The sequence below is a fragment of the Protobothrops mucrosquamatus genome, unplaced genomic scaffold (genome assembly GCF_001527695.2).
Source record: "Protobothrops mucrosquamatus isolate PMUCROS unplaced genomic scaffold, P.Mucros_1.0 scaffold61, whole genome shotgun sequence".
NCBI classification, from domain to species: domain Eukaryota; kingdom Metazoa; phylum Chordata; class Lepidosauria; order Squamata; family Viperidae; genus Protobothrops; species Protobothrops mucrosquamatus.
The window spans coordinates 931392-943959 of record NW_015386440.1 but is presented as its reverse complement, the minus strand read 5'-3'; the positions used below and the strand labels follow the sequence as shown (position 1 = coordinate 943959).

Here is a 12568-nt window from a genome sequence, read left to right as displayed (position 1 = left end):
TTGAAAAGGGTACTGCGAAAGACAGCTGCAAAACAAGTGTTGCACTGAACTATGCCTGACATTCTTAGATACAAGGAATCACAGACGCACTTGATCTATTCTTTCTACACAGATGGGGAAGATGTTATAAGGATTAGAAGATGTTCATTGACAAATTATACAGAGATTTTGTCTAAAGGAGCCAAGCAGGGAAAGGGGGAAAAAAAGGCTGGATTTTATAATTCACAGGGACTTTTAAAAATTCTTATAGGCCAGGACATCATTCAACATTATTTTAATGCAACAAAACCAAGCAGTGGTTTAGTGGCACTTCGTTAAATATTCAAGTACTTGAAATCTTAGTGTAAACTTATTAAGCGGAACCATTTCCCACTGTGAGTTTAGGTAGCCTGGTTCATAACAACTTTTCTTCACAATTTGAGTTGTCAAAAATGCCATCATATAAATGAAAATTGATGTAATAAAGTAGCCTTTAGTTTTTCTATTCCTATGAGGGCAACTACATGGAAAGGGGGAGCATTTTAAAACTTATTCCTGCCTTCTAAGACAAATCCAATCACAGTGAGGTAGCATCCACATGATCCATTCTTTCATAGATAAAATCAGCATAAGAGAAACCACCTAAACAGAATTATCCCTTTTCCAAGCTGGCTCCTAAACAGAGTAATTTGGAAATACAATCATTAATTTTACAGAGCAAGGGCATCCCTAAATATGAGCTAAACCTTGCTGATCAAACAGTAAAATGCCCAGGAATGAGCTACAAAGATGCTTACAGTGAAAACAATAGTTCAATTTATAAATTAAAACAAGTTGCACCACATATTCCATTTTTTATTTATTTGATAAGCAGTAGTACTGTGTTTGTCTTTTTTACATTTCAGTGTAGATACAATTATTATGTTATCTGCCATATTACAATATTTAGTCTATTTTAAGTTTGTGTTTTAAGATACATTAAAAAAAACATCAACTGCAAACGTGGGAGGATGGAGAGGTGGAAGGGGAAGAATGGTATCCAACCAAAATGTCCACATTTCAGCAAGACTTCACTCATTCTCTTTTAATAAAGTTTTAAAGAAATGTCATAATGACATGAGCTCGGGATAACTATAGGCTTTTTTCTTCACTGATGCTCATGACGTGGCACTGGTGATGTTGTAAACAGCAGAAAAAACAGGGGCTGCCAAGTGACCAGTTATGGAGGCACCACAGACCTGCTTTTTTCCCCACAAAACACACCAAGCAGAGACAGAAACAATCTCCTTACAGCCATATCTGCAGAATATTAAACTCATGCTACATAGCTGTACTCGTCTGCCGAGGCCTGGCTCCGTTCAATGTACTGTTTGTCTATCAGAACTTCAATACACTTCTTAATCATGCTGATACTTGGGTTAAACCTAGCTCTTGATTGGCTAATTACCTGTGCAAAGGAGAGAAGAAAGAAAACCTGATGTAAATGCTGCCTAATTAAAGAAGATGGGGGGAGGGGGATTTCAAAACCAAGCCAAGTACATACACACACACACAAACACACACACACACACGATAGATATAGATAGATTTTAACAGAGATTCATTTTCCCAAAATTGCAGACCAGTTTGTGTATTTCTGGAGCAAGTGAAGAGCTTGGGGCAAAGTTCCTAATTCATGCAGAGGCAACAATGTCTAGGATCACAACTTTTGGAAAAGCACTTTTGTGAAAAGGAAAAATACTACCATTCAATTCACGTTTGGATATTAATATGCCATGCGTCACCATGAACAGGCTCAGAATTGCGTATAAACAAAACCATTTACATTCAAGCGTCATCAACAATCTTTCTGATGCAAGACAACATATTTTAAGCTGGTCAGTTAATGGAGGTTAAAGAATACTGAGCATGACATTATATATCATAAGATATGTACCTGTAACCCACTATAGATAGTCCTTGCTTAGTGCCGTTATGAAATTATGAGGACCTCCTTCCCCAAAAGCTATTTACAACCTGGTTCAGGAGTTGTACATACTCTCTTTGATGGTGGTCAAATGACAGCATTTCAGGTGCTTAGTAATTGTTTGACCTTTATGAATTTTTTTGCTGCTTTCTGGTTTTTTCAGCTGATTTCCATCAAAAACCACTGATAATACATTGATTCACTTAACAACTATGGTGTTTGCTTAATGACCACCAGAAAAAAATTGTAAAATTGGTCTCATGAGTGCCTTGACTAATGGCCATCATGACGTACAACAGAAAATCCCCAGATTCCATTACATTCATAAGTCGAGGAGTACAACACGTCACACCTTACTTCATCTGGCACAGGACAACCACCTTATTTCAATTGGCCCAACTAACCACCCCACTTAACAAGATTTCTACTCGCCAAGTGGCACATAATCTTACCTCCTGAATGAGAGCATTGTGTCGCAACAACTTTCGTGCTTTCATGATGCGGACGATTGCAGCTTGAAGGTACATTTTCCTATCTTCATCTACAGCACTCCTTGTTTGCTCCATTTCCTGCAATACAAGACAGTATAATTCAGCGGGTTATTAGCTGTGATCACCTGCAGAGCCATCCTTATTCAAATGGTATATAGTCTTTTGTGATCCGGATGAAAACTATTCTTTTCTTAATAAGCTATATGGAAGAAGCTAATCCTTTGGTTTAGTTTAGAAACTAAATGAAACATGAATGAGGGACCATGGTAATCCTTTGCTTTAGCTTCTTTTCCAGAGTTTAAACCAGTGTTTTGCAAAGTTGGCAACTTTAAGATCTGTGGACTTTAATTCCCAGAATTCTCCAGTCAACATGAGGAAACTGACTCATCTTAAAGTTGCCAAGTTTGAAAAACCCTGATTTAAACAAAGAGGTTGATAGCTAAAAATAGATCTAAGTAGGCCATACTTGGTTTGAACCTGTAAAACAACTTTTCTGAAGTAATTTCATTGGGACAACATACCAGTTATATTGCGCTTTAGCTTTCAATGTTATTCAAATCCAGGCAATATGATGCAGACCTTAAGTAAATCTCTTATCTATTATTATAGTACAGAGATTCAAACAAACTATGCCTATGTTCTTACAAATTCTGGATTCACTGAATATTCCTAAATCCTATGGTAGAACTCCAAATAATGTTCTATATGGAGATAGAACACTAAGAATTCTTCTTTCCTCTCTGTGATAAATGAAGTCACCATAGAGTACATTAAGTACTTTTGCAGCAGCTGTGTATAAATCTTAAACTCAAAGAAAATATGCCACTGAATACCAAACTGCTAGATGCAACTACAACAGAGAATTACTATTTTGTGTTTCCGAGTTTCCTGGGATTATCAGGGGAGGATGGAAAAGAGAATGCTTAACTAAATGAACCAGTAGCCAAATTCAGTTCAGCTCATCTTTTAATCAGAACCAGAAAGATTCCAGACACAATAAAAATGGAATATTATAGAATTATCATTGAAGATAAAAAAGAATTGATAATTTTAAGATCTTAAACAAGGACAACATTTATTTTACTGTTCTTTAAATCTGATTATCAGATTATAAAATCTGAAATGAAATCAACAGGAATACTTTTTCAGAATGTGAAGTATAGTGCTATAAACTGCTAAAGTTAAGGAACAAAATAAAAAAAAATTCCATGTACATTGAAAAACAAATACTTTTGAGAAAATATGGTCAAACACCTTAAAAACAAAGAGTAATTTCAATCATCTTAGAGAAGCTTACTGCCTTAATAAGTACATTTAGCACTGCTTTGCCAAAGACTCTTTATCGGATCAGTGGAGTAATAAGAACAATGTGATACTTGTTGTGAAATTGAAGTTCAAGACACATTAACTCTTAGCTGTTCTAGATATTTCCTAAAACATATGGCTGAAATAAACATTCCAAGTTTATTTTGTACTTCTGAGGCTGCATTCATTATTAACATGTTGAAGTAAGCAGGACTGCTAACTTACAGAACCAATGAGATCTCAAGTGATCCTATGAAGAAAAAATTCTCGGCCAACTTCGGCTAATAATGTCTTCCTAGAAAGGCATTTTATTATGCAAGTAGCACAATAACTATATTTGAAATACCGTAGTTTAAAACAAATTAATGTAAATGATAAAATTCAGAAAGTATTTTCAACAAAAACATTATTTGTACAAAAAATAAAATTATTTGAAGATAAATGTATAATTTATATAGTGGTAATGCCATTTTGGCTATCATTTCCAAAATAGGGTACTGGCTAATAAAATTAATTTTAGATAATTATTGGTAAAACTGTATTAGAAACATCTGGTGTGAATTGTTATATTTATTAATGTAATAATGTTGACAATGTAATTAATATTACATCAATGTATTAATGATCATAATGTTCTTGAATAGTGTTACTACTTTCAAATATACCCAAATCATTAGTAAACAAATAAATAAAATACAAAATAAGGGTCTTGTGGGGAGACCTACATATCCCTTGTAAGTTAAAGGGAAATGATAAATAGAATTTAATGCATGTTGAAGCAAATCAGAGATGTTCTGAACAAAAACAGATAGTAAAGAAAATAAATGAAGAATTAATGTCATAACCTTATTGGGAGATAAATACCACTGAACATATGGGCACTGATCATATAGGCTAGAATTGTAAAGAATGAAATAAATATAAAATAAACAGATAAAGCTATCTAAATTTACTAGCAACATCCACAGGCAGCAGAAACCACCATGTTGCTTACTTATACGCAATAAACAATTCTGGCTCCCTGCGGTGTCTGGAAGTGGTAAATGGATCTTACCTTGCACTAAAAATGCATAGGGGTTGCATTTCCAAAAAAGATTCCAAGTTATGTCAAAGAGTAGAGAATAGGTAGTTTTCACCAGATGAAATGAAAAAGAACCAAGCAGCAATAAATCAGAAAACAGAATATGCTATTTTTTATGTTTGTTTTTTTATGGCTGTTAATTTTGAAAAGATACACATTTAGAAATATTTCGGATTCTCCCCTCTAAAATATATTTTCCATCTCATTTTGAAGGAATTTATTTATTTAATTGTATTTAATTGCTGAATTACTAAAAAAAAAAAAAAATCCTGAATTTGCCTTCAATTGCCCCAAACCTTCAGGAATATAACATTTTTTTAAAAAAAATTAGAAAAGCTAGTTAGGTAGAAGTGTTAAACAAGCTGCTTTTTGATTATTTATTTCTGATATTATTAGTAAATGTTTGATGTAGTTTTAAAGAAGACCTGCTGAAAGTAATGAACTTTGTTAGTCACGATTTCAATGGGCTTCCTCTCGATATTATTAACTGGGGATCCAACCCATAGTTGAGACAATGCAATCCTAGAAAGGGAATGTCAAAAAGTATGCTCCCAAATTGCTAATCTCACAAAGTCTGCAACTGTTTCCATGTTTCACTTTTATGTTTCATTAAGTAGCAACCCTAAGTCAGTTGTCTGGGCTCAGCTGCTAATCAATGTCAGAACTGGTTAGTACTGGGATAAGGAAGGACTTTGTAGACAAGCCTTGGAAGCCCATAAATTATTTTGGAAGGAAAGGATGCCAAGAAAGCTGTACAGAAATGTCCAGAAGTGAGCTTGACTTAAAAGAGATGTTATTCAGTGTTAGGTCCCTCATGAAATACAGCTTATATATGTTATTATTGACATTAGCAATACTTGCCTGGGGGGTGTCTTTTTGCATTGAAGTAGTGATTTTAAATTTTGTTCGTTTACTGCTAAAATTCATATTTAATGAAAAAGTGGACTCTGCCTCTATATCCTCCTGCAAGAAAAAAAAGAGTGTTTTTCCTCCTTTCACACACATATAAATGATGCCAAACATATCAACAACTTGTCAGTTTAAGGGAAAGCATCTTGCTTTGAAAATCTGTGCTTGCATATGGATTACATCTCCACTGATGAAATATAAACATATTGCTACTTATTCAATTTGGCAAGTTTGAACTACTTCAATTCTCTACAGAGCATCTTGGATGCCTAAGATAGTGAAAGTAGTACATATGTTTTCAAACTAACCCCAATATAATTCTTTCAATAAAAGAAACACAGAAACATTCATGTTAGTAAGATTAACATGTAGTAAATGTGATCTTTTTGGAAAATATCTTTTGGCAACAGAGGAGAATATTTTGTAGTTAAGAGGCCCTTAACAAAACAGCATCACTTGAGAAGCAACTTACTTTCAGTTTATTGGCTAGAAATAACATTAAGGGTAGGTTTAAATTATAGTGACAAAAGGCACATTTTAATACTACCATTGGCTCTACGACGGCATTTGCATCATAATTTGTAGAGTATCAACCAATAAGACGTATTTGGTCAATGATCAGAAAAATTTAAAAAAACGAAACAAAAAACGAGTAAAACAAACAAATACAATAACAGACTAACAATAGCAAAGTAAATAACGGAATATGACATTAACTCCTCAAATGCTATATTAATAAAAATTTTGCCCAGGAGGTAGATCTAAAACATTAATAGGTATAAAATAAAAATAAAAACCTCATATTCTCTATAATTAACCGTTAAGATATACCAAACCAAGTAGTATTTTAAAACAAAAGATAAATATTTCTTTGATCTATTATATTTTGCTTTCATTGTAGAATACAAAATTGAGCTATGACACTTATAATGAATGGTTTTAAATCCTGAAGGAGAAGGTTCCTGTAAAAATTTATATGGCCTCCCAGGCAATTTGGGATACAACATAGAGTGACCTAATGTATCTGTAAAATTCACAAGGCAGTAATAGGCGTGTCACTGTTTCAATGTCCTTTTTCATCACATGGGCACAATTTGTAGAGTAACTTGCAACTAGATGAGCTCATATGATATGCCATGCTAACTTACATGCCATGGGACAGGATACATGCAGCATGTTAAGCCAATATCAAGCAGTTCATGAATGATCTAATGACACAATGGTAATTTTCCTCTCTCAGCTAATTTACACGGTATCACATATAAATGGTACACTTGGGTACTCTCTGGGCTACAGTAGAGCACGCAAGCAACTGCTTAAAATATATGTATTTGTGGTGACGTCTGAAGTCCTTTTCAAATGTCCACGAGTTAATACAGACAACCACAATTCTAAAGTGTGACCAATGGGATTCTTAGGAGTCGCCCCTCCCTTTCTCTTTCTTTTCGAAGAGAAAGTCATATTTAAAATAAATTTTCAAAGCTCTATGAATTTCAAGTCCTTTGCCAAGTACATTAGGACTGTGTTCAAGAAGCTTAAAAAGCATTTGGGTGATTTATAGAAATGAAGAATGGAAAATGCTAAGCACACCAAAAACACTTTTTAAGCAGTTATGTACAAACAAGTATTTCAAATATACTGAAAGTAAATTTGAAGCAACAATTCAGCTCTTTCAAAAAATATCTTATACACAAAGACATCTCTAGAAAACAACAACTTTTGGTAAAATGGCTAATTAAGCTGCTTCAATGGCTAGGAAACCTTTGTATTTAAAAAATAAATTCAATACAGAATATAATTTTAATTTTAAAGCATTGTTGGACTACAACCTTATCCACAGAATCATGCTATCTCCAAAATTTTAAACTTCATGTCTTAATTTAATGTATAATGCATGCTTTACATCAGGGGTGTCAAACTCGTCATCTGATGTGTCGCGACATATGACTTTTTTTCCATTGCTGGCAATGGGGTGGGCGTGGTTTCGCCATGACGCATCCAGCCCGCGGGCTGGCAGTTTCACACCCCTGCTTTACATTAATGCTTTACTTACTATCTATAGTGTTTTTTGAACTGAACTAACAAGTTTTTAACATAAAGCTCAATAGGGGGACTTGCACATTTTTGATCATAAAATGACTATGAAGTATATTACAATATTATAAGCTTCTTTTTTAAAACTAATTTTCATTAGAGAGGTTTTTCTCAGAGGAAAAAATAATATAAATTTAAAGAAAAAGAAAGAAAAGTAATGTGGGTAAGAAATAAAAGAAAAAGACAGAAAAGAAAAAAGAAATAATTTCTGATGCTCTTTAAAGCAGTTATAAATTTTCACTTTATCCTCTCTATATTCAGTGACTTTTTAACCATATTCTGGGAGTTGAAGTCCACGAGTCATAAAAGAGCCAAGGTTGACTACCCCTGCATTAGAATATATTTGCTTCATAATCGTTCAGTTTTGTTACTAATCTGTATTTCTCTATCTGTACCTGTTTTTCTTATTTGTACCATCTATTATTCCTATTTTTTCAAAACATATAATAGAAAAATGCCCCCCCCCAAATGTGTCCTTTTTTGTAACTTACCTTATCTGAGTCATGGTTGATCATTTTGACATCAAGCAATGATTTGATAGTTTTGGTCAGCTCCTTCTCATTCATTTGTGTGCTATCCTGGAGCTCTTTGTAACTGACGGTTTCGCTATTGTTAAAGGCCAGCAGCACTGCCATTTGGTAAGTGGTAACCATGGCTACATAGGGTTTGCACAAATAATTCATTTTGACCTCGCCTGCAAGTTAAGTATAAAGGTAATGAATTAATTGAATTAAACCTCAAAAATTATTAATAAAGCCTCACTTCATTCCTCCAACTTGGCGGCAGGAAGAAAGCCATATTCGATCCAAGGATACAGCAAAACAAGAACTGAATTTGCAAGACTGTTCTGAAGAGAAATTAGATTTTTAAAAAGGATGCTACAGGTAGCCTTTGATTTATGACCAGAACTGAGCCCAAAATTTATGTTGCTAAGCGAGACCGTTGTTAAAGAGAATTTTGCCCTATTTTGTGACCTTTCTTGACAAAGTTGTTAAATGAATCACTACAGTTGTTACGTTAATAACACGGTTGTTAAGCAAATCTGGCTTCTCCATTGACTTTGCTTGTCAGAAGGTTACAAATAGTGATCCTATGATCCCAGGACACTGCAACCGTCATAAACATGAGTCAGTTGCCAAGCACCTGAATTTTGATCAAATGACTGTGGGATGCTGCAACGGTCTTAAGTATGAAAAATAGCCATAAGTCACCTTTTTCAGTGCAGCTGTAACTGTGAACGGTTATTAAATGAACTGTTATAAGTCGAGGATTATAACTTTGAAAATTATAGGGGATACAGAAGCATTTTTAAAAACTTAAGTTACAATGCTTGATTTAGTTTTTCTCCTGAAAAAAAAAATCAATCGAGAATGTAAAGTATAAAATTTAAAACAATTGATTTTTCAGATAACAACCACAAGAGATGTAATAAAAATATCCAACTGAGATATATTAAGAAACCAGATTAGCTAAAATAGAGAAAATAATTTAAATTTAAGGCTTATCATCATCATCTTCATCAAAATTTCAAAAGATGTGCAATATACATTTCAACTAAGCAAAATAGTTATTCTTTCAAAAGCTAAGGATCATGTAAATTTATTTTACCTGTGCAAAGATAATGTAACCAGGTAAGTTTCCTTCCACTGAAATGTTGACTGTAAAATAATTCAAACTGAAAAACAAAACAATCATTTTGGTCAAATATTTCAAGGGCAGAAAAAATATTTTTAAAAACATTAAAAATAATGATCTTATCTGAAACACAACAAAGGTTAATTGAAAATAAGCATTTTAGATAGTCTATCTAAGGTCAAAGTGGAATAACTGAATTACACATAGTAGAAATATTCATCTATATATTGTAAAAAAGTTCTACTTCTGAATGCGGAACCCTGGACAATGAAGCAAAACTTAACTGAATATCACATCACAGAAACAATGATTTCTTGGTGCTTCTCAGTTTACATTCATTCACCTTCACAGAGATGAGAAACACTGATTTATTCAAAGCTACCCAAGACATCTTACAATTCTAACTCTTCCTCCCCAACCTGAAAATCTGGATCCAAATTATTTGTGCCCTGAAAGGTAGTCCAGTCAAGAAGCACACCTAGAAATATTAGCACTATCTTTATTGTAAAGCTACATTACAGAATCTTGCAAGATTGAAAGTTATTTTCCCCTCTTTCTTTTATTTCCCAAACTTTTCCTTTTTGAAAAGTTTCCAAGGAAACTTTCCTGTGGGCTGATGTATCTTTTACACACTAATTGTTGGTGTGTAAATTGGTGATCATCCCCACATAACATTACAATTTGCTACTATAGATTTATTACGCAACTTCAGAAGTTGTGGGTGCTTCATCACTGGAGGTTTTTAAGAAAAGACTGGGCAGCCAGTTGTCTGAAATGGTATAGGATCTCCTGCTTGAACAGGGGGTTGGACTAGAAGACCTCCAAGGTCCCATTGAGCAATATTTTGTTTTTTATACTCAGAGCTACTTTTAAATGAATTTGTACATTTGTATATAACATGGCAACAATGTGCCCCAAATCACTATCAATCCCATTTGAAAATGGAGACTGTAGAGAAATTGGGAACTACTTTTAAGAAGTCCACATCATCATCATAGATAGGAGAAATGGGACACTTTACTTTTTTATTCATTGGGCATCTCAAACTCCTAAAGACATAACCTAAAGAACATGAAAAATGTTCTAGCTAGCAATTTCTTCTTGGATGATGATTTAAAAGACATTTAGGAGTCCCAGTACTAAAATTGTGCTTCAAAAGTTGCAAATCAATTCTCAACAATAAGCCACACTGCACAGTAGTCTATCATCATAACAAAAACATTCAGAACAGGAACAATAGTACCTCCATTCCTTTAGCTGTTTATTTTAACAGGGCAAGCTGTTTTATGAGAAACTTCAAACAGCACTTAGAACAATTTGTCCTTTGACGAAAGAAAAATGGAAGAGGCTTTCTACAGATTCTTAAATAACTCTAAAAAGTATTTTGAATCTCTTGCTACAGTGATTGCAAAAAGATAAACCTCACATTAATGACTTTCTATGAAATATTAAAAGTGTGCATTACATGAGTACCTATTTAATCCCATAAATCAAGTGCACACACCTTAATTGATGTTTTATGAAATTAATACCCAGAGTGGAAGTTAGTACAATATCATTTAATTTAACTGATTTAAATTTTATTTCCCAAGCCTCAGAATATGGGGGGGATGTCTTCTCCTGCTGCTGTCATAAGATTTTAAAAAAGAAAGAATAAATGTTCTATTTCATAGCTCTTTTCCCCCTGAAATGAACTAAAAATAAAAACCAAATTCTAGCTAAATTCAAATAATATTAGTCAATTACCTCTAATCTAATGAATCCGAAAGCAAACACATAATTTGATAAACACAAAGTTCTCATTGAGGATCAAGCTGGCTTTCCATTTGCAAAATGTGCAAGGAAGTCAATTAAGAATTTGCTTATTACACAATTTTATCTAACTGCAAAGAAGTACACAAAAAAAGCTAAACATTCCGTCAATTCTTCAACAGCTGTCTTGAATGCCCACTGACATTATGCCAGCCACATTTGCATCCCAGATTGATTTAGTAAGGAATTTAATGGAGACAAGAGAAATTTTGGGCAAAATTCTTTGGAACCTGGCAGCCTCTTCAAAGTTTTAGACCAATGGTGGCAAACCTATGGCACGCGTGCCAGAGGCGGCACTAGGAGCCCTCTCTGTGGGCACATGTGCCATTGCCCCAGCCTCGCCTCCCCCCGCGACCCCCTCCTCACCAGCAGCCCCCGTGGAGGAGACTCACCCCCGAGCATGGCCTATACAGAGCAGCGCAGCCAAGGACATAGCAGCCAGGCAGCGTAGACTAGACTCTGCCCTCACGCCCCATCCCGCACAGTTGATGCTGCGGGTTGCGGGCAGAGGACATGGCCATGGCGCTGCTGGGCTGCCAGGGCGATCTGCGGCGGGCCCTGGAGGTGGTGAGTGGCCCTGCGGGCAGGTAGGGTGGGGGACGGGGTGGGGGCGGGGGCAGGGCAGGGGGTGGAGCGGGGGCGGGGCCAGTTTTTGGGCACTCGGTCTCTAAAAGGTTTGCCATCACTGTTTTAGACAATTATTTCCATACTAAGCTTCTTTGCAACTTTTTGTAATCAGGTATCATCCAGATGTATCTGAATTGCAATTCCTAGGATTGCATCAGGTTGTAGAAGACATTAATACTGCCCAGGTTCGGATCCCATAAAGGGTATAGCTAACTGATGAAAGCAGAACAAGCTAGAAATGGCCATCTTAGTCTCCCAATTTAATTCTTTAACTCTTTGTCAGAAAAAGAAATTTGGATATAAAAATGTTTCGCAGTTGCGACTTGAGCCTGCTTAACGCCCCTAGTTGGGGGGCTGCAAGGCAAAAGATATTGTAAAAAGTAAAACTGCAGTATAGCAGTTAAAATGTCAAGGTGTAATCAATCAGACCGGTCTGTCTGAAAAACTTCCTGTATATACTCTCTTGACTGGCTGGCAAAGAGGGGAGGAGAGCCTGTGGCTTGGTGGTTAAATCACTGCCTAGTATGTAAAACTGCCCAGGTTCGAATCCCATAAAGGGTATGGCTAACTGATGAAAGCAGAACAAGCTAGAAATGGCCATCTTAGTCTCCCAATTTAATTCTTTACTCTTTGTCAGAAAAAGAAATTTGGATTTAAAATGTTTCGCAG

At 35.0% G+C, this 12568-nt stretch overlaps 1 protein-coding gene across 2 annotated transcripts in view; it reads right to left on the bottom strand.

The window, feature by feature from the left end:
• Positions 1-835: 835 nt before the first annotated feature.
• CUL2 (cullin 2) overlaps positions 836-12568 on the bottom strand; it is a 43366-nt gene continuing 31633 nt past the window's right edge. Inside the window, exons 17-22 of one of the 2 annotated variants that reach the window (XM_015812016.1) lie at positions 9434-9500; positions 8317-8519; positions 5684-5785; positions 4796-4801; positions 2398-2514; positions 836-1426 (exon numbers count right to left, since the gene is read on the bottom strand). In XM_015812016.1, the coding sequence (XP_015667502.1) occupies positions 1295-1426; positions 2398-2514; positions 4796-4801; positions 5684-5785; positions 8317-8519; positions 9434-9500 (627 nt within the window). In that variant the 3' untranslated portion in view covers positions 836-1294. The remainder of the gene's footprint in view (positions 1427-2397; positions 2515-4795; positions 4802-5683; positions 5786-8316; positions 8520-9433; positions 9501-12568) is intronic. The other variant, XM_015812017.1, reaches the window with a different exon arrangement.